The following is a 27,420-nucleotide window of genomic DNA, read 5'->3' as shown; positions in this document are numbered from 1 at the left end:
AAAACATTATAATACTCTTTCCCCCTCCCCCCCCAATTTTTAGGTCAGCAGCAAGGACAAGATGGAGTAAAGGTCCAACAAGCCACGATAGCTCCTGTAACTGTAGCAGTTGGAGGAATTGCTAACGCAACGATAGGTGCTGTTAGTCCTGACCAACTCACACAAGTGCATTTGCAGCAAGGCCAGCAAGCTTCTGATCAAGAGGTGCAGCCTGGCAAGAGGCTTCGAAGAGTTGCCTGTTCCTGTCCTAATTGTAGGGAAGGAGAAGGAAGGTAAATGCTCTGTTACCAACTTTATCTCTCTGGAAGGCATAAAATAGTTAAAACCAAGCCATTGGCTGGGTACTTTGATCACTAAAATGTCACTAGCTTTGTAGCGCAAAGTTGAGATACAGTGTTGTTTTGACAGGGATTAAATTGAACTAGTCTAGGAATGGAGTTTTAGTGGTCTTCTACCATGTACCTTATACTTTTTTTTAATGGTTTTCTTGTTTCATTTATTATGTAAAAATTTTATTTTTATTGATATAAAATTCATATACCATACAATTCCCTCAATCTACATTTCATTGGTTTTTAGTATGTTCACATAGCTGTGCATTTATCATCACAATTTTAGAACATTTTCATCACCTCAAAAAGAAACCCCTGTATTCTGAGCCATCACCCCCTCACCCCCAATCCTCCCAGCTCTAGGCAACCATTAAACAAATTGCTTTCATTATGCATTTGCCATTCTGGACATGCATATAAATGGAATCATGTAATATGTGATTTTGTTCATGACTGGTTTCCTTTACGTAGCATAGTATTTTTAAGGTTTATCCATATTATAGCATGTATTAGGTATTGGTACTTCATTCTTTTAAATGAACAAATAACATTCCATTGTATAGATATACAGTATTTTACCTATCTATTTATCAGTTGATGGACACTTGGAATTTTTCCACCTGTTGGCTTTAAACTTTTTTATACAAATTTTGGTGTGGACATAGGTTTTCCATTTCTCTTGGGTGTATACCTAGGAATGGAATTAATGGTCCATATAGTAACTCTAAGTCTAACCATTTGAGGAACTGCCAGACTATTTTCCAAAGTAGCTGTACTGTTTTGCATTCCCACCAGCGGTGTATGAGGATTCCAGTTGTTGCCAACACTTGTTATAATTTGGCTTTTTGATTACAGCTTTCCTAGTGTGTATGTGAAGTGGTATCTCAGTATTTGCATTTTCCTGATGACTTCATTAGTCAAGTATGTTTTCATGTGCTTATTGGCCATTTGTATATCTTTGGAGAAATGTCTATTAAGATCTTTTGCTCATTTTATCTTAAAAAAAAAAAAAAAGAGGGGCGCCTGGATGGTTCAGTTGGTTGAGCATCCAACTCCTGTTTCAGCTCAGGTCATGATCTCAGGGTCCAGGGATTGAGCCCCGTGTGGAGCTCCACGCTCAGTGGGGAGTCTGCCTGAGGATTTCGCTTCCTCTCCCCCTCCCCCTGCTTGGGTGCTCTCTCTTTCTCACTAAAATGAATAAATGAATCTTTTAAAAAAAAAAAAGATTTTTTTTGCCCATTTTAAATGAGATTTTTTAAATCAAATTGTAATAGCTCCTTATATATTCTAGATACAAGTCCCTTATCAGTTACATGATTTGCTAATATTTTCTCCCATTCAGAGAGTTGTCTTTTTACTTTCTTGATAGTGACAGAGACACTTATAATTCCATGTGAATTTTAGAATCAGCTTGTCACTTTCTACCAAGAAGGCAGATGGGATCTGATGGGGGTGGTATGGAATCTTTAGATCAGTTTGAGGAATATTGCCAACTCAACACTATTGTCGTCTGATCCTTTTACATGGTATGTGTTTTTCTGTTTATTTAGATCTCTGATTTCCTTTGACACTATTTTGTAGTTTTCAGATTATAAGTTTTGTACTTGTTTTGTTAAATTTATTCCTAAGTATTTTATTATTTTTGAGGCTATTGTAAATGGAACCTTTTTCTTTATTGTTCATTGCAAGTGTATAGAAATACAGTTAATTTTTGTTTATTGATCTTGTATCCTGCAACCTACTGAACTCTTTTTATTAGTTCTAATGGTTTTTTAGTGGATTCATTAGGGTTTTTCTATATGTAAGATCATGTCATCTGCAAATAGAGATAGTTTCACTTCATCCTCTCCACTCTGGATGATTTTTATTTCTTTTTCTTACCTAATTATTCTGTCGAGACTTATAGTATAATGTTGAATAGAAGTGGCAAAAGTGGACATCCTTGTTTTCTTCCTGATCTTAGGGGAAAAGGGTCCAGTCTTTCACCATTAAGTATGATACTAGCTCTGAGCTTCTTATATATGGCCTTGATGAAGAAAGCTCCTTTCCATTCCTACTTCATTGTATTTTTGTCATGAAAGGTTGTTGGATTTTGTCAGATGCTTTTCTGCATCTGTTGAGATGATCACATAGTTCCTGTGTTTTATTCTGTTAGTATGGTGTGTTATATTAATTGATTGTCAGATGTTAAAGTACTCTTGCATTTGTGGAATAAATCCAACTTAGTCGTGGTACATAATTCTTTATGTATTGCTGTATTCAGTTTGCTAGTATTTTGTTAAGGATTTTTGCATCTGTGTTCATGAGAGATAATTGGTCTGTAGTTTTCTTATAATGTCTTTGCTTTTGGTAAGGGTAATATGGGCCTCATAGAATGAGTTGGGAAGTGTTCCCTCCAGTTTTATTTTTTGAAAAAGTTTGTGAAGAACTGGTAATAATTCTTTAAATGTTTTGTGGAATTCACCAATGAAACTATCTAGGTCCTGGGCTTTTCTTACGGGTATTTTTTTGACTACTAATTTAATCTCTTTACTGGTAAGGGTTTTTTCTGATTGATTGATTGTTCTTGAGTCAGTTTTGGTACTTTGTGTCTTTTGGGGAATTTATCCATCTCATCTAAGTTGTTTAAGTAATTGGCATACAATTATTCTTGGTATTCTTTTATAATTCTTTTTATTTCTGTAAGGTTGGTAATGAGTCTTCTTTCATTTCAGATTCTAGTAATGTGTGTCTTCTCTTTTTTTCTTGGTCAGTCTACCTAAAGGCTTGTTCAATTTTGTTGACCTTTTCAAAAATCAAGTCACATCAGCTTTTGGTTTCATTGATTTTTCTCTGTTGTTTCTGTATTCTCAATTTCATTAGTTCCTGCTCTATTCTTTATTTCCTTCCGTTTGCTTTATTTTAGATTTAATTTGCTTTTTCCATTGTCTTAAGATGGAAGGTTATTGATTTAAGATCTTTTTTAATGTAGGCATTTACAGCTAAAAATTTCTCTCTAGGTATTGCCTTTACATGTATCCCTTGAATTTTGGTATGATGTATCTTCATTCTTCTCAGAGTATTTCCTGCTTTCCCTTTGGATTTCTTTTATGACCCACTGGTTATTTAGGAGTGTATTTCATTTCTAGATATCTGTAAATTTTCCAGTTTCCTCCTATAATTGATTTCTACTTTCATGACACTGTGGTCAGAAAACATACTGTGCCATTATTTCTGTCTTTTGTTGAGGTTTGTTTCATGACCTGGTGTATGATTTATCTTGGAAGAACATTTTATGTGCACTTGAAAAGAATGTATATTTTGCTTCTGTTTGATGGAGTGTTTTATGGATGTCTGTTAGGTCAAGTTTATCAAGTCTTCTGTCTCCTTGTTGCTTTTCTGCCTAATTGATTTACTTGAATCTCCCTATATCTTTCTGTCTTTGAATTGGATCTTAGTTTGTTTTTGTTTTTTTTTAAGATTGATTTATTAGAGAGAGAATGAGGATGAGAGTGGGGGGAGGGGCAGAGGGGGAGAACCTTCAAGCAGACTCCCTGCTGAGTGTGGAGCTTCATGTGGGCTTGATCCAGTGACCCATGAGATCATGACCTGAGCCAAAACCAAGAGTCGGATGGGCACTTAACTGACTGAGCCACTCAGGTGCTCCTGTTGGTTTTTTTTTTTAAATCCAGTCTGACAAAATGTGTTTTTTGATTGGATTGTATAATCCATTTACATTTGATGTTATTGATATGGTTGAATTTATGTCTTTCATTTTGCTTTTTGTTTTTTTGTGTCTCATGTCTTTTTCTCTCTTCCTCCTTTACTGCCCTCTTTTGCGTTAGGTGAATATAACACTTTAATTTGTAAAGTAGCATTTTATTTTTGTTAATGATTTTTTCACTATATTGAGTTATTTCCATAGTAGTTGCTCTTGACCTTACCATATATGTCTTGTCATAATCAGCTTAAGGTTAATAGTAACTTAATTCCAGTGAATTATAGAAGTTATTTCTTTATAAGTATATTCCCTTTTGCTTCTTTTTGTGATGTTATTATATATTATGTAATATTATGTATATTGTTATATATTATGTAAGTGTTACAGATCCAACAATATATTGTTATAAATTACTACTTTATATAATGTTGTATCTTTAAAAGAAGTTGAGAGGCCAGAGGGATATAGGATCACCAAGAATAATCTGGAGGTTGCCAAGGACTTGTTTTAAAGTGTTTTCATGCCTGACCAAGAACTCTGACATTGGGGGCGGGGGGGCAAGAAGTTGAGAAGATGAGCAAGTATATATAACTTTTGCTATGTTAATTTTATCACTAGTTCTTTTTATTTGTTCCTGATATTTGAGTTCCTTTATGGCATCATATTCTTGGCCCACTACAGCTTTGCTCCCATCTCCCTGCTTTGTGTTGTTACTGCAAATATGTTAAATATATACATTTTTATAATGTTATGGGCTTGACAATACATTTTCCACATATTGTTTTATAAAATTACTTTTTAAATCTGGTAAGACAAGAAATATTCACTACACTGTCCTCTATAATTACTTAATTACCCTTGCTGGTGCTATTTTGTTTCTTTGTGTACATTTGAATTACTTTCTGGGTTCAGTTAATGCAACCTGAAGAACTTCTTTAGTTTCTTGCAAAGCAGGTCTGCTCAAAACAAATTCTGTGTTTATCTTTGAGTATCTTTATTTCACCTTCATTTTTTAAAGGTAGTTTTGCTGGATAGAGTCTTCTTGTTTCAGTTTTTTTCTCATGAGTACTTCGCACATGTTTTCACCCTGCCTTTTGACCTCCATTGTTCTGCTGAGAAGTCAGTTCTTTTACTGCGGTTCCCTTGTAAATGAGTTATTTTTCCCTTGCTGCTTTCAAGATTTTGTCTTTGGGTTTCAGGATTTTTAGTATATAAAGTGTCTATTTGTGCATCTGTGCAGTTATACTACTTGGAGTTTGTTGAGCTTCCTGCATGTGTAGATCCATGTTTTTCAATAAGTTTAATAAGTTTTCAGCCATTATTTCTTTTTTTTTTTTAAAGATTTTATTTATTTATTTGACAGAGAGAGACAGCGAGCGGGAACACAAGCAGGGGGAGTGGGAGAGGGAGAAGCAGGCTTCCCGCCGAGCAGGGAGCCCAATGTGGGACTCGATCCCAGGACCCTGAGATCATGACCTGAGGCAAAGGCAGTCGCTATTTCTTTGAATATTTTTTCTGCTGCATTCTCTCTTCCCCCTCTCCCCTCCCCTCCTCTCCTCTCCTCTCCTCTCTGTGCCCCTCACTCATTACTTTGGTGTCCCACATTTCTGAGGCACCCTGTTCATTTTCCTTTGTTTTTTCTTATCTGTTTTTGGATCTATGGATCTATGTTGAATTTTGCTATTTCTTCTTCTTTTGAGTCCCCCTAGTAAATTTTTCATTTCACTTGTACTTTTCATCTCCACAATTTCCCTTTTTTTTAAAAAAATAATTTGTAACTCTTCATTGATACTCTCCATTTGATGTGACATTGTCATTATACTTTGCTTTTTCTATCATGGTGTCCTTTAGTTCTTTAAACATATTTATTAATGGCTACTTTGAAGTCTTGTTAAATCTGTTTGCTGTCATAGTTTCACTTGCTTTTTTTTAGTGTATGGGTCATATTCCCCTCTTTTACTTTTGGCATGTCTCATACTTTTGGTTGGAAACTGGTTGGTTTAATATATTATAGCAACTTTGTACTGCCTCCCCTGCCTTTCCGGACCCCTGGCTTATTGTTACTGTTTGCTTGCTTATTTAGTGACTGGCTGGGTTATTTTGGTGAATGCCCCCTACCGCCCCCCCCACCCCCATGAAGCATGTTGCTCCTCAGTGGATGCAGAATTGGGTATGCTTAGTGACCCTGGAAGACATGGTTTGGGAGGGATCTTTGACTGTCCTGTCCCTGACCATACCCAGTTTTTAAACTCCACTGTCAGCTGATTGCTCTATTGTTTTCCACAGTGCCCTGTAACATATATTACTCTACAGACTGATCTATTCAGATTCTTCTTAAGGACTAGATTAACAGGTCTGTGTTTGAGATTTATTCTGACTCTGGAGGGCCACTCCCAGCTGCCTCTTTTCTCCCTTCTTTCTGACGACCTAGTCAGCCTATAGTTTTGCCTATTTCTCCAACGGATCTATTAGTCTCCTCCCATTTGTGTTTTGCAACAATCTCGACTGTGAGCGCCCTTAGGCTCAAACTTTTTCACACTTTGTTTGCACATGAATTCAATTCCTTTGGGAAGAGATTTGGAGTTCTGTTTTATGCTGTGCTCTCTCCCTGGCCAAGATCTCTTTGTCATGGCTCCTGAACTTGGGGTTGAGATAGTGGCACATTTCTCTCTGAGCGGCATCCCTGCTCTAGGAGCTGAGTGGTGGCAAGCGAGTAGCAGTAGCCTCGGGTTTTCTTGCCTTGCCTCTGCTAACTTGGCAGTTCTACTGTATACACTAAAAATGAGCTGAGTCAAGGATTATCTGTACTGCACTATTCTCATTGTGCCCTATCCAAGGCAGAGCCGAGGTCTCAGGAGTTGGGTTTGGATGGAGAACAGAGTTCCCTACCTGTCAGCCATACTTGCCTGGAACTTAGCCTTAGCAACAGATAACTGGGAGTAGAATGAGAAGTTCTGACATCTTGCCCCTTCCCGGGGAGACAACCCTCCAACTTGGAGGTGAGAAAAGGGAACCCCGCTCTTGGCTGCACCAGTCTAGAGTGTTTCTATGTCGGAGGAGGTGACGGGACAGAGGGCTCAGAGAGGGTTGGGTTTTGGTTCAATTACTACAGACCCTCACTATTCTTACTCTTATTTTCTTGAATATTTATTTATTTATGTGCTGTATGCTCATAGAACCATTTCCAGAGATTGTATATGGTATTTGTTTTGTTTGTTTTTTATTTTTTAAATTTTAAAAATTTTTTTTCTTTATTATGTTATGTTAATCACCATACATTACATCATTAGTTTTTGATGTAGTGTTCCATGATTCATTGTTTGTTTTGTTTGTTTTTTAATAATTTTCACTGGGGGGTAGGCCCATGAAGCTCTTCAGGCTGTCTTGCTGGAAGTGAAATTCTGAACCTTACTTTTTTAAATGGGGATTACCATTTGGGTATTTAGAGAAGAATTTTCAAGTGTCTTGAAAAGCTTAGAGATTTTTTTTTCCCCCCAAGGGAAGAGCCTATTAGGGAAGGAACATGAAGTCCGTGGTAGAACATGAACTCTGTGGGATAAACATGTTTTCATAGCAGTTTTGAGTTTAGTACATAACTCTTTTTTTAATTGAAAATTTTCTGATTTTGAACTACAGTTGTGGCATCATGATTTTAAAACCCATTCAGAAATGCATCATTTAAGAACTTGATTCCCTTTTATTTTTTTTCCATAATTACAAGCTTGGTGTTTGGGAGTGTAATTAACGTTTGGTTTTTGTTTTTGTTAGAGGCAGTAATGAACCAGGAAAAAAGAAACAGCATATCTGTCATATTGAAGGATGTGGAAAAGTTTATGGCAAAACATCTCACCTACGAGCACATCTTCGCTGGCATACTGGAGAAAGACCTTTTGTATGCAACTGGATGTTTTGTGGCAAAAGATTCACAAGGAGTGATGAGCTTCAGAGACATAGAAGAACCCATACAGGTTAGTTGTTTTATTTTAGGGCTTGTACATTTTACTTATTTTTTAGTGTTTAAATGAAAATTGTAGGATAGTTTAGCTATCAGATTGGAAATATACAAATTAAAGACAGAATTCACTTTAGTGATTTTATGAAAGAGGTTTAAGATCAAATATTTTTACATTTCTGAGATATATTTTATTCTACTTTTTGTAAGGTTTATCAGCATAATTATGTAACATGAAATATATTCATTTCCATTTGCTTATCTTGTTGTATTAGCAGGTTGAATTCACATATATTCGTTTTTGTCAGTATTTAAAAAGGTTAAGAGAGTTGAATTATAATGTTATTGGTGACCTTTATTAGTTTTGGGGTTTTTTAATAATTTAGAAAATTGACTAAAGTGTAAGATTAATATAACAAATATATACCTCTCACTTAGAACTGAGAGCTGTTAATCTATGTGTTATTTTTTGATAAGGCAAATTATACGAAGTTGACATTATATTTGTCCTCTCAAAGAAAATAGCTACCATGAATTTAAAGTGAAAGTTTTTAGTACAGTTTTTACTACTCTTACATATATGGTTCATAGACATATGTGTAAAATACTATTTTATGTGTTATGAAATTTTACATAAATGATACAGTATAATTTCATTTACCATTATATTTTAAGATCTGAGTTCATATATGTGTACGTATAAATGAATATATACATGTTTGTAGTACTTTTTTACTGCTATATGGTATGCTATGACATGACTCTACCATACTGTATTAATCCATTCCCTCTACTGCTTAAATTATCATTAGGCTTTTTGCTATCACAAACTTTGCTGCTGTGAACATACAGTGAACATGTATGTGAAGTAGAACTATTGGATCACGGAGAATTTATGTGTTTTGCTAGATAACTGCTAAAGAATCTCTAAAATGGCTGTTACCACCTCTGCCTCACTAGCAGTGACTGAGAGTTTCCAGTTTGCTGTGTGTTCACCAATACTCAGTAGTGTTAGCCTTTGAAAATTGTTGTCTGGGGTACCCGGCTGACTCAGTCGGTAGAGCATGGAACTCTTACGGTGGTGAGTTCAAGCCCTACGTTGGACGTGGAACCTACTTTAAAAAACAAATAAATAAAAACATGCGCATTGCTTAAAAAAAAAGAAAAGAAAGTTTTTGTAAATCTAAAATGGTTTCTCATTTTTTAAAGTAGCAGTTTTCCTGGTTATCCATGAGATAAAGCATCTTTTCATGTTTATTGGTCATTTATATATTTTTTTTCTGTTGATTATTTCCTTGCTCACTTTTCTTTTGGGTTGTTTTCCTTTTTCTTACTGATTTACATGTTGTAATTTCCCCCTATATTGCTAGTCTTTTTGCTGTTTTTTGCCACATGGAATTTGTACATTTTTATTTAGTCAGGTATGTTTTCTTATCCTTTGCTTTTCTTATTTTTAATGAAATCCTCTCTTATCCCAAGATCATAAAGTTGTTTTGTTTTTTTTTTTAAAGATTTTATTTATTTATTTGAGAGAGAGAGAAAGAATGTGTGCAGGCAAGAGCACGAGCAGGGAGCCCGACTCGGGGCTAGATCCCGGGACCCTAAGATCATGACCTGAGCTGAAGGCAGATGCTTAACCAACTGATCCCCCAGGTGCCCCTCAAGATCATAAAGTTTTTAAAAACATTTTCTTCTAATGGCTTTAAAGTTTTCTTTTTTGTAAGTTTCGTCTCTTTTTCTAAGTTTTACATAGAACAACTACCTGCTACTTAGAACGTGTCTGATACACATTTGGATTTCGGTATTTAATTGTTGAATAGATTAATAATTTGGATAAATTTCCTTTTTTTAAATTAACGTATAGTGTATTATTTGTTTCAGGGGTACAGGTCTGTGATTCATCAGTCTTACACAATACACAGCGCTCACCATTAGTACCTATCCTCCCCAGTGTCCATCACCCAGCCACCCCATCCCTCCCACCACGCTCCACTCCAGCAAGCCTCAGTTTGTTTCCTGAGATGAAGAGTCTCTTATGGTTTGTCTCCCTCTCCGGTTTCATCTGGTTTCGTTTTTCCCTCCCTTCCCCTATGATCCTCTGTCTTGTTTCTCAAATTCCTCTTACCAGTGAGATCATATGATACTTGTCTTCATTGACTTATTTTTTTTTAGCATAATACCCTCTAGTTCCATCCACATCATTGCAAATGGCAAGATTTCATTTTCTTTTAATTTTTATAAGATTTTATTTATTTATTTGACAGATAGCGAGAGCAGGAACACAAACAGGGGAGTGGGAGAGGGAGAAGCAGGCTTCCCCGCTGAGCAGGGAGCCCAGTGTGGGGCTCAGTCCCAGGACTCCAGGATCATGACCTGAGCCAAAGGCAGACGCTTAACAACTGAGCCACCCAGCAGCCCCAAGATTTCATTTTTTTGATGGCTGCATAATATTCCATTGTATATATATATACCACATCTTCTTTATCCATTCATCTGTTGATGGACATCTAGGCTCTTTCCATAGTTTGGCTATTGTGGACATTGCTGCTCTAAACATTGGGGTACACGTGCCCCTTCGGAATATTACATTTGTATCTTTGGGGTAAATACCTAGTAGTGCAATTGCTGGGTCATAGGGTAGCTCTCTTTTCAACTTTTTGAGGAACCTCCATACTGTTTTCCAGAGTGGCTGCACCAGCTTGCATTCCCACCAACAGTGTAGGAGGGTTCCCCTTTCTCCACATCCTCTCCAACATCTGTCTTTTCCTGGCTTGTTAATTTTAGCCATTTTGATTCGTGTGAGGTGGTATCTCATTGAGGTTTTGATTTGGATTTCCCTGATGCCGAGCGACGTTGAGCAGTTTTTCATGTGTCTGTTGGCCATTTGGATGTCTTCTTGGAAAAATGTCTGTTCATGTCTTCTGCCCATTTCTTGATTGGATTATTTGTTCTTTGGGTGTTGGGTTTGATAAGTTCTTTATAGATTTTGGATACTAGCCCTTTATCTGATATGTCATTTGCAAATATCTTCTCCCATTCTGTCGGTTGTCTTTTGGTTTTGTTGATTGTTTCCTTTGCTATGCAAAAGCTTTTTATCTTGTTGAAGTCCCAATAGTTCATTTTTACCCTTGCTTCCCTTGCCTTTGGCGATGTTTCTAGGAAGAAGTTGCTGCGGCTTAGGTCAAAGAGTTTGCTGCCTATGTTCTCTTCAAGGATTTTGATGGATTCCTGTCTCCCATTTAGGTCTTTCATTCCTTTTGAGTCTATTTTTGTGTGTGGTGTAAGGAAATGGTCCAGTTTCATTCTTCTGCATGTGGCTGTCCAGTTTTCCCAACACCATTTGTTGAAGAGACCATCTTTTTTCCACTGGACATTCTTTCCTGCTTTGTCGAAGAGTAGTTGACCGTAGAGTTGAGGGTCCATTTCTGAGCCCTCTATTCTGTTCCATTGATCTATGTGTCTGTTTTTGTGCCAGTACCATACTGTCTTGATGATTACAGCTTTGTAATAGAACTTGAAGTCCGGAATTGTGATGCCGCCAGCTTTGCTTTTCTTCTTCAACATTCCTCTGGCTATTCGGGGTCTTTTCTGATTCCATACAAATTTTAGGATTATTTGTTCCATTTCTTTGAAAAAAATTGATGGTATTTTGATAGAGATTGCATTAAATGTGTACATTGCTCTAGGTAGCATTGACATTTTCACAGTATTTGTTCTTCCAGTCCATGAGCATGGAACGTTCTTCCATTTCTTTGTGTCTTCCTCATTTTCTTTCATGAGTATTCTATAGTTTTCTGAGTATAGATCCTTTGCCTCTTTGGTTAGATTTATTCCTAGGTATCTTATGGTTCTGGGTGCAGTTGTAAATGGGATCGACTCCTTAATTTTTCTTTCTTCTGTCTTGTTGTTGGTGTATTGAAATGCAGCTGATTTCTGTGCATTGATTTTATATCCTGCCACTTTACTGAATTCCTGTATGAGTTCTAGCAGTTTTGGGGTGGAGTCTTTTGGGTTTTCCACATAAAGTATCATATCATCTGCAAAGAGTGAGAGTTTGACTTCTTCTTTGCCAACTTGGATGCCTTTTATTTCTTTTCGTTGTTTGATTGCTGTGGCTAGGACTTCTAGTACTATGTTGAACAGCAGTGGTGATAGTGGACATCCCTGCCGTGTTCCTGACCTTAGGGGAAAAGCTCTCAGTTTTTCCCCATTGAGTATGATATTCACTGTGGGTTTTTCATAGATGGCTTTTATGATACTGAGGTATGTATCCTCTATCCCTACACTGTGAAGACTTTTAATCCAGAAAGGATGCTGTACTTTGTCAAATGCTTTTTCTGCATCTATTGAGAGGATCATATGGTTCTTTTTCTTTCTTTTATTAATGTATTCTTTCACATTGATTGATTTGCAGATGTGAAATCCCACTTGGTCATGGTGAATAATCCTAATGTACTGTTGGATCCTATTAGCTAGCATTTTGGTGAGAATTTTTGCATCCATGTTCATCAGGGATATTGGTCTGTAGTTCTCCTTTTTGATGGGGTCTTTGTCTGGTTTTGGGATCAAGGTAATGCTGGCCTCATAAAATGAGTTTGGAAGTTTTCCTTCGATTTCTCTTCTTTGAAACAGCTTTAGAAGAATAGGTATTAATTCTTCTTTAAATGTTTGGTAGAATTCCCCTGGGAAGCCATCCGGCCCTGGGCTTTTGTTAGGAGGTTTTTGATTACTGCTTCATTTTCCTTGGTGGTTATGAGTCTGTTCAGGTTTTCTGTTTCTTCCTGGTTCAGTTTTGGTAGGTTATACGTCTCTAGGAATGCATCCATTTCTTCCAGATTATCTAATTTGCTGGCATATAGTTGCTCATAATATGTTCTTATAATCGTTTGTATTTTTTTGGTATTGGTTGTGATCTCTCCTCTTTCATTCATGATTGTATTTATTGGGATCCTTTCTCTTTTCTTTTTGATAATTCTGGCCAGGGGTTTATCCATCTTATTAATTCCTTCAAAGAACCAGCTCCTAGTTTCATTGATCTGTTCTACTATTCTTTTGGTTTCTATTTCATTGATTTCTGCTCTGATCTTTATTATTTCTCTTCTGCTGGGTTCAGGCTTTATTTGCTGTTCTTTCTCCAGCCCCTTTAGGTGTAGGGTTAGGTTGTGTACTTGAGACCTTTCTTGTTTCTTGAGAAAGGCTTGTATTGCTATATACTCTCCTCTTAGGACCACCTTTGCTGCATCCCAAAGATTTTGAGCAGTTGTGTTTTCATTTTCATTTGTTTCCATGAATTTTTTAAATTCTTCTTTAATTTCCTGGTTGACCCATTCATTCTTTAGTAGGATGCTCTTTAGCCTCCATGTGTTTGAGTTCTTTCCGACTTTCCTCTTATGACTGAATTCTAGTTCAAAGCATTGTGGTCCAAAAATATGCAGGGAATGGTCCCAATCTTTTGGTACTGTTTGAGACCTGATTTGTGACCCAGGATGTGATCTATTCTGGAGAATGTTCCATGGGCACTAGAGAAGAATGTGTATTCTGTTGCTTTGGAATGGAATGTTCTGAATATATCTGTGAAGTCCATCTGGTCCAGTGTGTCATTTTAAGCCTTTATTTCCTTGTTGATCTTTTGCTTAGATGATCTGTCCATTTGCGTGAGGGGCGTGTTAAAGTCCCTTACTATTATTGTATTACTGTCAATGTGTTTCTTTGCTTTTGTTATTAATTGCCTTTTATAATTGGCTGCTCCCATGTTAGGGGCATAGATATTTACAATTGTTAGATCTTCTTGTTGGTTAGACACTTTAAGTATGATGTAGTGTCCTTCTTCATCTCTTATTATAGTCTTTGGTTTAAAATCTAATTTGTCTGATCTAAGGATTGCTACCCCAGCTTTCTTTTGATGTCCATTAGCATGGTAAATGGTTTTCCACCCCTTCCCTTTAAATCTGGAGGTGTCTTTGCGTCTAAAATGCGTCTCTTGCAGACAGCATATTGATGGGTCTTGTTTTTTTATCCAGTCTGATAGTCTGTGTCTTTTGATTGGGGCATTTAGCCCATTTACATTCAGGATAACTATTGAAAGACGAATTTAGTGCCATTGTATTGCCTGTAAGGTGGCTATTACTGTATATTGTCTCTGTCCCTTTCTGGTCTGTGTTACTTTTAGGCTCTCTCTTTGCTTTGAGGACCCCTTTCAATATTTCTTGTAGGGCTGGTTTCGTGTTTGCAAATTCTTTTAGTTTTTGTTTGTCCTGGAAGCTTTTTTATCTCTCCTTCTATTTTCAATGACAGCCTAGCTGGATATAGTATTCTTGGCTGCATATTTTTCTCATTTAGTGCTCTGAATATATCATGCCAGTCCTTTCTGGACTGCCAGGTCTCTGTGGGTAGGTCTGCTGCCAATCTAATGTTTCTAACGTTGTAGGTTACCGACCTCTTGTCCTGAGCTGCTTTCAGGATTTTCTCTTTGTCTCTGAGACTCGTAAGTTTTACTGTTAGATGTCGGGTTGTTGACCTATTTTTATTGATTTTGAGGGGGGTTCTCTGTGCCTCCTGGATTTTGATGCCTGTTTCCTTCCCCAAATTAGGAAAGTTCTCTGCTGTGATTTGTTCCAATATACCTTCTGCCCCTCTCTCTCTTTCTTCTTCTGGGATCCCAGTTATTCTAATGTTGTTTTGCTTTATGGTGTCATTTATCTCTCGAATTCTCCCCTCGTGATCCAGTAGTTTATCTCTCTTTTTCTCAGCTTCTTTATTCTCCGTCATTTGGTCTTCTATATCACTAATTCTCTCTTCTACCTCATTTATCCTAGCAGTTAGAGCCTCCATGTCTGATTGCACCGCATTAATAGCCTTTTTGATTTTGACTTGGTTAGATTTTAGTTCTTTTATTTCTCCAGAACGGGATTCTCTAGTGTCTTCTATACTTTTTTCGAGCCCAGCTAGTATCTTTATAATCGTCATTCTGAACTCTGTTTCCGACATCTTACTAATGTCTGTATTGATTAAGTCCCGGGCAGTTGGTACTGCCTCTTATTCTTTTCTTTGAGGTGAGTTTTTCCATCTTGTCATTTTATCCAGAGGGGAATAGATGAATGAGAGAACAAAATGTGAAAAAAATGCTAAAAGTGTAACAACGACCCCAGAAAAATATACACTAAACAAATCAGAAGAGACCCGAAACAGGGCGGGGGAGGGGAGAAAGGGGGAAAAAAAAAAGGAGAGAATATGATCGGCTGGTGAATAGAACAGAGCCACACACTAGATTTTCGGTGTATTTTGGTTTGTTAGAAGAAATTGCCTCCCAAAATTTTAAAGAAAGAAAAACTTTTACATATATACAAAAATAAGGGTAAATACGATAAAGAGATGCAATAGGATTGTAAAGATGAAAATTAAAAAGGATTTTAAAAAAGGAATTGATAAGAAGTTGAAAAAAGAAAAAAAAATTTTAAAAAGAGAGCGGTGCCTGGGTGGCTCAGTTGGTTAAGCAACTGCCTTCGGGTCAGGTCATGATTCTGGAGTCCTGGGATCAAGTCCCACATCAGGCTCCCGGCGCAGTGGGGAGCCTGCTTCTCCCTCTGACCCTCTCCCCTCTCATGCTGTTTCTCTCTCTCTCAAATAAATAAATAAAATCTTTAAAAAAAAAATTTTTTTTTTAAATAATGTGATCAGGCAGGAGACTAGGACAACGTCATACAGTAGATTTAGGGTATATTTTGGTCTATTAGAAGAAACTGCATCCCAAAATTTTAAAGAAAGAAAAACTTACATATATACAAAAAGTAAGGTTAAATACAATGAAGAGATATGACTGTAAAAATGAAAAATTAAAGATTTTTAAAAAGGAATTGATAAGATGTGTTGAAAAAGGAAAGAAGAAAAATTCAACTGAAAAAATACAGAAAAAGAAAATTTTAAAAATTCACTTTGAAAGACTAAGGCATCATGGGAAAAAAGCCATGAATTCTGTGTGCTCTATTCCCCTAGTGCTAGGGTTTTGCCATTCTCATTGATCGGTAAATTTGGTCTTGGCTGGATGTTCTTGCTGATCTTCTGAGGGAGGGGCCTGTTGCAGTGATTCTCTTAATGTCTTTGCTGGAGTCGGAATTGCATTGCCCTTGCCAGGGGCCAGGCTAAGTAATCTGCTCGGGTTTGCTCTCAGTAGCTTTTGTTCCCTGAAAGCTTTCTGTACAGCTTTGGGGGACGAGAGTGAAAATGGTGGCCTCCCAATCCCTGGTCCCGGAGGAGACGACAGCTCCGGGCCCCACTCCTCAGTGCGCCCCTAGAGAAAAGCAGTCAATCACTCCTGTCTCCCTGGTCTCTGATGGCACTCCGTGCTCACCCGGCCTGTGACTGAGTGTTTCTGTCTCTGGCACATGACCCCCTTTGGAGTCTCCAAACCCAGCAGATTCCTACATAGCGCTCCCTCGCTGCTCCTCCCAGGGGAGGAAGGGGAGTCTCCCCGGATCTGCTGCTTGTTGGGTCCCTGCTGGAAGAGCAGTGGCCCGACTGTGCCGTGGATCACAGTTTATGGCAACCCCGAGCTGAGAGCTCGTGCCTTGGCTCCGTCTTTGCAGCCGGCTTCCCCACTCCGATACCTGGGAGCTCTGCCACACTCAGGCACCCCCGGTCTCTCTGTGACCCCGAGGGTCCTGAAACCACACTGTCCTGGGGAATGTTCCACTCCCCCGCTTAGCCACTGGAGCGACGTCCCTCAGCGGAGCAAACTTCTAAAAGTTCTGATTTTGTGCTCCGCGGCTCTGTCACTTGCCAGTAGCCAGCTGACAGAGGCTCCCTCCCCCCGCCATCTGTCTTCCTGAATATCGCCTCGGATTCACTTCTCCGATCGTCCTACCTTCCAGAAATTGGTCGCTTTTCTGTTCAGAGTGGCTCCTATTCTTTTCTTCGCTCTCCTGTTGAGTTTGTAGGTGTTCTGAATGGTTTGATACCTATCTAGCTGAATTCCTGGGACCAGACGAAATTTAGGTCTCCTGCTCCTCCGCCATCTTGCTCCTCCCCTGGGATAAATTTTCTAATTAGACTTTAACCTTTAACTTATACCAAGGTACATGTGGGATAGAAGAGGAAATAGAATTGACATGTATTGATCAGCTACTATGCATTACATGTTTTAAATAAATTATCTCCTTTAATTCTAACAACACTGTGAGGTAGATAATTAGCTTCATTTTACAGATCAGAAAATTGTCTCAGAAAACAAAAAATAGATGTTAAATTTATTAAAAGTTTAGTTTGATATGTAAATAAATTAATAGGCAAATGAGTCTTAGTATACTGGCTGAATTCCTGAGTTAGCATAATACTAAAACTAAGAATTTTAGTTTTTTGTTTCTTTTTTTAAGTTTTAAAAGGTTTCCTTATGGTATTGCATTGGGGCTTCTAATAATGCCACCTCACCATTGATATTGGCAAATATAGTGTGATTAATCCCATAACAGTATTGATGTCTGTTTTAAAAAAAAAATTCTCCTGTTTATGTCAGTATGTTAGGATGCAATATTTCCACTCTGGATTAGCAGTGGGACAAGTTAAGGAAGACAGGAAAAATTGCCACTTTCTTTGATTTGGAAACTCACATTGTGATTCCATCATTTTATTTGAGAAATATGAGACTCTAAAGTCTCTCCTATCACCTATCCACACTCATAGAGATACACAAAACAAATTTATCCAAGGATTTATATACACATATACTTCAAAATCAAATTACTAATGATTTGAAGGCGTACTTTCTTTTTTTTTAATGATTCACACCATTATAATCTTCTACAAGCTGGAATAATTCAGAATTGAATGTATTTTAAGCTTACTTTCAGTGTTTCAAACATCTTGAATACATCATACACAAAATTGTGTAATTAAACATATTACGTTGAAAACTGTTAAGCTTAATACCAGTATACTTAAATTACTTCTAGTGACTGAATACAGTAACTTCTAAGTATTTATTAAAATTTTTGAAGAGAATAGGAAACAGTATCTTTTGAAACAAGTATTGATTAAGCATTTAAATGTTAAATTGAAAGCCTTGGCCATTCATTGCAAGAATGATGTTTTATTTAAAGGCCAACCACTACACTGAGTAAAAACTCAGTACCTACTGTGAATGAAGATATGAGTTATTTTTATTCACTTTTGAAAATAATGCCAATTTTTTTGCTTTTGAGAAAAAAAATTTTTTTGAATTTCCAAATGATACATGTACCTGGTATTTAAAAATCAAATCATTGGGGCACCTGGCTGGCTCATTCAGTAGAGCACAGGACTCTTAATCTCAGGGTCATGAATTCAAGCCCCATGTTGAGTTTACTTCAAAAAATAAAATATACAAAAAAATTTAAATCATAGAGGTTACAATGTTAAGGGGCTTGCTTTTTAAAATTAATTTTTTTATTTGACGTATAGTTGACATTATATATTAGTTTCAGGTGTACAACACAGTGATCTGTCATTTGTATACATTATGAAATGCTCACCACAATAAGTAGTTACTGTCTGTCACTGTACAGTTATGACTGTATTCTCTGTTCTATACTTTAACATTCCTGTGATTTATTTATTTTATAACTGTTAAGTTTGTGCCTTTTAATCCCCTTCACTTATTTTGCCTCCCCTTCACCTGTTTCTCTCCACCCCACTTCTTCTGGCAAATACCAGTTTGTTTTCTGGATTTATGATTCTGTTTCTGTTTTGTTTTGTTTTGTTCTTTAGATTGCACATATAAGTGAAATCCTATGGTATTTGTCTTTGGGCTAGCTTACTTCACTTAATGTAATGTCCTCTAGTTTCATCCATCTTTTGCAAAAGGCAAGATTTCATTCCTTTTTTGGTTGAGTAATATTCCATTGTCAGTCTATACCACATCTTCTTTATTCATTTATCTTTCAGTGGACACTTAGGTTGTTTCCAGATCTTGGCTATTGTAAATAATGCTGTAGTAAATGTAGGGGAGCATATGTCTTTTCAAGTTAGTGTTCCTTTTCTTCCCAGAAGAGGAATTACTGCATTGTATGTTATTTCTATTTTAATTTGTTAAGGAACCTCCATATTACATTCCACGGTGGCTACACCAGTTTACATTCCCTCCAACAGTGCACGAGGATTCCCTTTTTTCTGCATCCTAACCAAGAATTATTTTTTGTCTTTTTGATGCTAGTCATTCTGACAGTTGTGAGGTGATAGCTCATTGGAGTTTCGATTTGCATTTCCTTGATGATTAGTGATACTGAGCATCTTTTCATGTATCTGTTGGCCATTTGTATGTTGTCTTTGGAAAAATGTCTATTCTTGTCCTCTGCCCATTTTTTAAATCAGATTGTTTTTTTGATGTTAAATTTTAAGAATTCTTTATATATTTTAGATATGTCATTTATAAATATTTAGGGGACTCTGCCCCATCCCTTGTTTTAATACCCAAGAGAATCATATTTAATTTTGTAACTGTTTTTGCATTTGTGTTCTTCCTGTGATGATTGTTATATAGCTAAATATGCTTATTGTTACTGATCTATCAATAGTAGACACTATCTCTTGACTTCCTGCATTGCGAATTAAGAATTTACCTCAATTTACACCATCTGACAACTTTCAAATTTTTTTAACTGAGTGCAGGCCTAACACTATCTCTTGACTCACCACTCTGTGGTACAGATATTAGCATGTATGTCCTTCATTCCATATTGTTTCACCTCTTAACTTCTCGAGAATTACATAAATTTTACTATCTCTCTTCTCTTTTTCTTGATGTTAAAATGTTTGCTTTCTCTCCAGTAAACACTGTTCCTTTTTTTAGTAGCTTAGTTCTTTTTTATTTTAAGATTTTATTTGAGAAAGAGAGCATGAGCGGGGGTGGGGAGGTGAGGGGGGAACGGAGGGGCAGAGGGAGAGAGAGAAGCAGACTGCCTGCTGAGCAGGGAGCCCCGCTTCTCTTCAGGGCTGGGGCTTGATCCCAGACTCGCCCCGGAGATATGACCTGAGCCGAAGGCGGACCCTTAACTGACTGAGCCACCTAGGCACCCTAGTAGCTTAGTTCTTAAAATGGAAAACCAATAAACAGTAATTACAATATGACTCTGATGTAATGAGTGTGATTACATATCCTTTCCTCTTTTTTCTTGAAGTTTCTAATTGCCTTTTTCCCCCTTGCATTTATCACCTCCTTTTGTTATTTCACCTTTTAAGGAATAAAAACAGCTTCATCCAATTTTTCATTTTCTTTGGAGGTTCCAGCTTTCTAATCAGTCTGATTCTTTTCTAAGGCTGCTGCATAGGTATAATCTTGAGACTTCTCTTCCCTGCTGTATTGGTTTTGATCCACTATTCTCAAGATCTCCTGCCTTCATTTTTCTTGGTTTACTTGTTTGCTGGAAAACATTCTGAAATACTTCCTACAGTAAAGCTCTAGGAAGTAAATTGGTCTGAAAGTGTCCTTATATTGCTTTCCAACTTAGTAGATGGCTTGGCTAATACAGAATCTTAGGTTGAAAATGATACTCAAAATATTAGTGGCAGTGCTCTATCGTTTTCTTGCAGCTCTTTTACTAATATGAAGTCCATTTCTTCATTTTTTGTAGGTGACCTGATTTTCCCCTGTCAACTTTTAAGAGCTTATTTACTTATTTATATTTTTACTTAGAAATAATTTTACATTTACAGAAGAAGTTGTGAAGATAGTATAGAGGGTTCATCTATCCCTTTCACACAGCTTCTTCTAATACTACACCTCTTCCATATCCACATAATTTATGAAAACTAAGAAGTTAACATTGGTATAATACTAGTAATTAAATTACTGACTTTTCCACAAATAATACTTTTTCTCTTCCAGGATTCAATCCAGAATACCACATTGCATTTATTAATCATGGCTGTTTAGTCTCCTGTAATCTGAATTGCCTTACTCTTTTTTTTTACTTATTCTTTTTGTTGTTATTGGTTTTGTTTGTTTTTTCTTACCTTGGCAGTTTTGAAAGTTAGGTACTTTGTAGAATATCCCTCAATTTGGGTTTATTTTCTCATGATTAGACTGACATTATGAATTGTTAGGAAGAATATCACAGACACCATTGCCCTTCTTCATTTCATCATATTAGGAAGTAGACAATGTAGTGTGTCTTACTGCTGGTGAATTGGTTAAGATAGTGTGTGCCAGGTATCACCACTGAAGTTATTGTTTTTTTCTTTCCATACACTGTTTATTAGAAGCAAGTCAGTAAGGTCCAGTCTACACTAAAGGGGCAGTGAAGTAAGCTCCACCTCTTGGAGGGAGGAGTGGCAAGGAATTTATGGATGTACTGTAAAACAACCGCTGTGATTAGTAAATGTGTGGGGCAGGGTGGAGAGGGTGGATTCTTTGCGTCTATGCAAATATCCTGTTTCTCTGTAAAGATAATTCTAATGTTTCCCTTTTAGCATTCCTCATTGTTTTCCTGCCTACAGCAATTACCTTGTTGTTTTAAAGGTCATTTTCTGTTTCCCTCTTTGCTTGTACAGTTTTTAGTTTTGATTCTTGTGCAGGGAAGATTTATACCTTCTTTCCCAATTATTTGTTTATTTAATCATTTATTTATAATCCATTATGGTCCCATGAGTATTTTATTTTTTGGGTTACAATTCAATATTGTCATTATTTTCTTGCTCAAATTGTTCCATCTTTGGCCATTTGGAAGTTGTTTTAGATTGCCTCCTCTGTCCATTTGACATACTCTTGGGGTTTTTTTGTTTTAACCATAAGAGCTTCTGTTAATCTTTATGTTCTATTGATTTCATAATTGTGTATGTTACATAGTTTTTCATTTATTGTGCAAACTGGTTGGGCTCTTCAACTCTTTCTCCCCCAACCCCTTCCTACCTCCCCATTCTCCCTTTTTTATTCTCTGTTCTTTTTGCAGTCTTACTTTGTGTAAGTTGAACTCCTTATATTGATTTTTTTTATATCTTACAGCTTTTCTTTTTTTTTGTTTTTTTACTTTTTTTATTTTCTGTGAGATTTCTTAACTTTATATTCAGATATTTCTTTTGAACTTTTTCTTAATTTCCAAGAGTGCTTTCTATTGTTTCCTTTTTTATAGCATACTCTTATTGTAGGGATGCGGGAGCTCACTGAAAATCTCTGAGTTTTCCAGCTAGATATTTTTTCTTAATACTTACGTTTCTTCCAAGGTAATTTTTTTCTCTGTACCTTGCTTTTTCCTGATGTTATAGGCTTTCCTGAATTGTGCAGTGGTCCTTGGCTTTTATTCAAGTTGATGATGATGATTGATAACTATGTTTAAGTAAAGGAGAAAGCTTTAGGAACTGGTGACTTTCATTTTAGACAATTGGGCAGGGACACTGTGAGTTATGCTGCAAGATACCTAATTACCAAAATACAGTAATAAACTGTGGGACCATATTTCTGTGGATACAAATCATCAAATATTCCGACCCAATTTTTTGATAGGATTAATAATCCATGTACAGACTTTAATTTACTATTATATGTTTTACATCTCCCTCTCACCATTTTGAGTCTGAGACGTCTACATAATTCTACAGAAGACAGATTGGCTCTCTTTAGATATATCCTCCTAATAATCTCTGTTCTAGTCTGCAGAAATTTGATGCAATCAAAACTTGTATAACATTGTATAACACAAGTGAGTTTCACAGGATTTTTTTCCTCCTTTGTCTCCTAGCATTGACCCTGTGGGCCCTGAATAGCAGGTGTAAACACCATATATATCCAGCCAGAGGACTGAGAAAAGAGGCCCCTTTGCTCTAAGGCCAGCCCTCTTTGTACTTTCCACTGCAGTAGTGGCAGCAGAGACACCTAAAAACCTGAGAAAATACCCATATCTCTGGCGAAAGGAACCAGAACCTTCTTTTCCATTGAATGTGAGGGAATCACTATTATTTTTCTCTTGCCATTTTACTCTGACGGTTATGGCAGTCATATGTATGTGCAGAATGGTATAGGAAGCCTCAAGAATTCTTTCTGGCCAGAGGAACCAAGAAGAAGGGACACCTGGAGGTTGAGAAAGCATGAGGAAAATTTTGCAGAGATCTGTAAGAGGTGATCCCTAATTTCATTAATGGAACAAAAATACAGGGCTCATTCCTGAGCTGCACATGCACAGAACAGACCCAAAGAACCATAGCAAAGGCTTCAAGAACTCAACTATCTTATAAACCATCACCTGATTGCCAGCATATGCTGAGCAGACGTAAACATAACAGAGTCCTTGAAAATGAATTAATATTGGAACTCATGCCCAAAGAAGGCTAGATAGAACTAGTGTGAAACTGAATGGGTCAATTACCTGCTAAAACAAAAACTTAACATTTCCCAGAGGATTCTTTCACAGGACCCAGAGTCACCACAACATAATATCCAAAATATCTAGGATACAACCCAAAATTATTCAACATACTATGAACCCAAGTAAATCTGACGGTGTCAAGATGATCCACATGTTGGAATTATCAGCCAGTGACTATAAAGCAGCTATTATAACCATCAGCCATGGAGTAAAGGTAAACATGTTTGAAATAAAAAGAAAGGCAGAAATTTTCAGAAGCAAAATTGAGGCTCTAAAAATGAACTAAATGGCAGTCTTGGAACTGAAAAAAAAATGCATCATTGCAAAGTTAAAAATTCCTTATGTATGCTCAAGAGCAAATAGAGATAATAGAAGGGTCACTGAAGTTGAAGACAGATCACTAGAAATTATACAGTCTGAAGACCAAAGAAGAAAATGATCAGGAGGAAAACATTAACTGGGTCTCAGGGAACTGTGGAACTTAAAAAATTAGTGTCATTTGAGTCCAGAAGAAAAGGAGGAAAAGATCGATGTAGGAAAATATTTCACAAAATAATGGCTGAGACTTCCTATATTAGGTGTAAATTATGGATTTAAGAAGTTTATTGAATCCCATACAGGAATTGACAGGAAGTCATGCCCAGATACATGAAAATCAGTCTGCTAAAAATTAAAGGTAAAGAAAAAATTTGGAAAGGAGCCTAAAGATAATGACACATTATGTATAGAGGAATACAAATTTGAATGATGAATCATTTCTCTTCAGAAACTATGGAGGACAGAAAAGGAAAAGAATTGCCAGCTCAGCATTTTATATCCAGTGAGTGTCCTCAATAAGAAAGGCAAAACAAAGGGATTTTCAGATGAAGAGAAACTAAGAATTTCTTGTCATCAGATCTACTCCACAAAAGAAATGCTAAAGAAGTTTTTTAGGCTGAAGGGAAATGATACCAGCGGGAAATTGGGAATTTAATACGGAAGAACAAAATAAATGGTAAATACCTGGGTAAATATAGCAGGCTGTTATTCCTCTGCTTAAGTTTTTAAAAAATATGTTTTTTAAAGTAAAAATTTTAGTAGTGGTGGATTTTCAATGTATGCGAATATAAAATATAAAAAAAAGTGGGGAGGGTAAAGAAACCTGTATGGTTGTAAAGCTGCTTTGTTTTCAGGTGAAAATATAGAACACAGTATATATGTATTGTGAAAAGTTAGCTATGTATATTGTAATCCCTTTATCAATTACCAAAAATACAGAGATTCAGGGGGGAAAGGGGAATAAATTAAAATAGTATGCTAAACAATATTCAGATAATCCAAAAGAAAGGAGAGAAGGGAAAAACAAAAATGAAAAAAACAGAGGACAAATGGAAAACAGACAACAAAATAATAGACTTAAATCTAAACAAATCAGTAATTATATAATGTTAATGGTCTAAACCTAACAATTAGAAGATATAGGTTGTTGAATTGCATTAAAAAAACAACAGATTATATATTGTGTACAAAAAGCCCACTTTAAATATTATATGGATAAATTAAAAAGGATAGAAAAAACATACATGCCATACAAAGACTAATCAAAAGAAAACCAAAGTTGCTATATTAATATAACAGGCAAAATAGACTTCATAAAACAATGAAAAGTACTAGATATGACAAGACATTCTATAATGATGGAATGGCTCACCTTACACGAAGGGGTAACAATTCTGAATGTAATAGGCACCTAACAACAGAGCTCTAAAATATATAAAGCAAGAACTGACAGAACTAAAAGGTAAAATAAAGGAATCCACAGTTTCTTAGTGATTGATACAAGTAGAAAAGTAGAAAGGGTTTAGAACATTATCAGTTTACCCTAATTGACATTCATAGAGTACTCAAGCCAATTGCAACAGAATACTTAATTTTTTTCATAAATACATGGAACATTCTCGAACTTTTGTTCTGTGCCGTAAGTTACACCTTAACAAAGTATATTCTCAGATCATAATAGAATTAAACTAGAAGTCAATAACAAAAATAACTGAGAATTCCATATTTTGGAAATTAATCACCACATTTCTGATTAACCCTCTGGGTCAAGAAGATACCTTAAGGGAGATTAGAAAATACATTTTCAACTGAATGAAAATACATATCAAAATTTGTGGGATGTAGGTATAACAGTGCTTGGAGGGAATTTATGGCAGTAAGTGCTTTTATTAGTAACAAAGGTTTTAGTCAATAATTATCTTTTTAAGATTTTATTTATTTGCCAGGGGGAGAGAGAGAGAGAGCACACAAGCAGGGGAAGCAGCAGGAGAGGGAGAAGCAGGTTCCCCACTGAGGCAAGGAGCCCAATGCAGGACTCAGTCCCAGGACCCTGGGATTATGACCTAAGCCAAAGGCAGACACTTAACCAACTGAGGCACCCAGGCATCCTTTAGTCAGTAATTCTTAAGTAGAATAAGTTTCTACCTTAAATACTAGAAAACAAACAAATTAAACCCAAAACAGGAAGTTAGGAAGCAATAAATAGGAAAAATAAGTGAAATTGAAAATAGACAAATGATCTAATAGAGAAAATCAGTCAAACCAAAATCTGTTTTTCTTCGAAAAGATAGAATTAATAAGTCTTTAGCTGGACTGGCCAAGAAAATTAATCAATGCCAGGAATGGAAGAGGGGGATATCACTAGAGCCCCTATAGACAATATAATAATAAAGGAATGCTATGAATAACTCTACACTCTGAATTAGAGAGCTTAGGTGAAATGGACCAGCTCCTTAAAAGACAAAATTGACCAATACTTGCTCAAGAAGAAATAGATAACATGAATAGTACTATATCTATTAAAGAAATTGAATTTTAGCAAAAAACTTTCAACAAAGAAAACTCTAGGCTCAGATCAAATTATTGGAAAATTCTTTATAAAGTAATAAATGATAGCAATTCTGCACAATCTTTTTTAGAGAATAAATGAAGGAACACTTGTTAACTATTTTATGAGGCCTTCATTACCATGATACCAAAGCCAGACAAAGACATTCCTAGGGAAAAAGAAAAAAACTTAACAGATCAGTATCCTCAAAAATACAAATTTCAAAATCCCCAACAAAATAGCAAACCAAGTCCAGTAATATATTAAAAGAATAATTTATCATGACTGAGTTGTGTGTATTCCAGGAATGGAAGTCTGAACATTCCAAAATCAATCAGTTGATGTAATTTATCATACGAACAAGAGAAGGAAAAAAAATCACATAATTAGTTAAATATATATACAAAAAGTATTTGGGAAAATCTGCATTCAGTTTGATAAAAATTCTCACATAACTAAGAATTGAAGGTTATGTCCTTAACCAAGTAAAGGGCATTTGTTAAAATACTACAGTTAGCATCATACTTACTGTTGAAGGACCTAATACTTATCCATAGGGTCAGGAACAAGGCAAAGATGTCTGTTTCTTGTTTTTTTTTTAAGTTGGCATGGAGCCAATACACAGCTTGATGTCACAACCCTGAGATCAAGACCTGAGTTGAGATCAAGGGTTCAACACATAACCAGCTGAGCTTCCCAGGTGCCTCAAGATGACTGATTTTTATCACTCTCTTCACACTGGTATGGAAGTCCTACCTAGTGCAGTAAAGCAAAAAAAAAGAGAACACAGATTCTAAAGAAAGAAATAAGTGTCTTTATTTGCAGACAACCTGGTTGTCTATTTAGAAACACCCTGGCATCTACAAGAAAGCTGTTTGTACTAATAAGTGTTTGGTAAGATTACAAGGTTAATATACACAATGAATTGTCTTACTGCGTACTACCAATGAACAACTGGATACAAGTAGCTTAATCAATACTGTCATTTTTAATAAGGTGAAAAGAGTAAAACACTTTGCTGTAACTTGACAAAATATATGCAAGATATGTATACTGAAAACTAAATATTGATGAGAGAATTGACGATGATTTACATTCATGTAGACATATACCATGTTAGTGGATTCCATGGCCCAATATTGTTTTGATGTCAGTTCTCCCAGATATATATACAAATCCAGTGCAGTTCTTCTCAAAATTACAGCAGTATTTTGTAGATATTAGTAAGCTGATCTAAATTTATA

At 36.2% G+C, this 27,420-nt stretch overlaps 1 protein-coding gene across 1 annotated transcript in view; it reads left to right on the top strand.

Annotated features, from left to right (window-relative positions):
- SP4 (Sp4 transcription factor) overlaps positions 1 to 27,420 on the top strand; it is an 87,579-nt gene that overhangs the window by 45,110 nt on the left and 15,049 nt on the right. Inside the window, exons 4-5 of the mRNA XM_032401962.1 lie at positions 44 to 272; positions 7,801 to 8,000. Coding sequence (XP_032257853.1) covers positions 44 to 272; positions 7,801 to 8,000 — 429 coding nt within the window. The remainder of the gene's footprint in view (positions 1 to 43; positions 273 to 7,800; positions 8,001 to 27,420) is intronic.

This window comes from Phoca vitulina, unplaced genomic scaffold, assembly GCF_004348235.1.
Source record: "Phoca vitulina isolate PV1807 unplaced genomic scaffold, GSC_HSeal_1.0 scaffold4, whole genome shotgun sequence".
NCBI lineage: Eukaryota > Metazoa > Chordata > Mammalia > Carnivora > Phocidae > Phoca > Phoca vitulina.
Note: the sequence above shows the minus strand (reverse complement) of the source record. Positions and strands in the feature narration are given on the sequence as shown.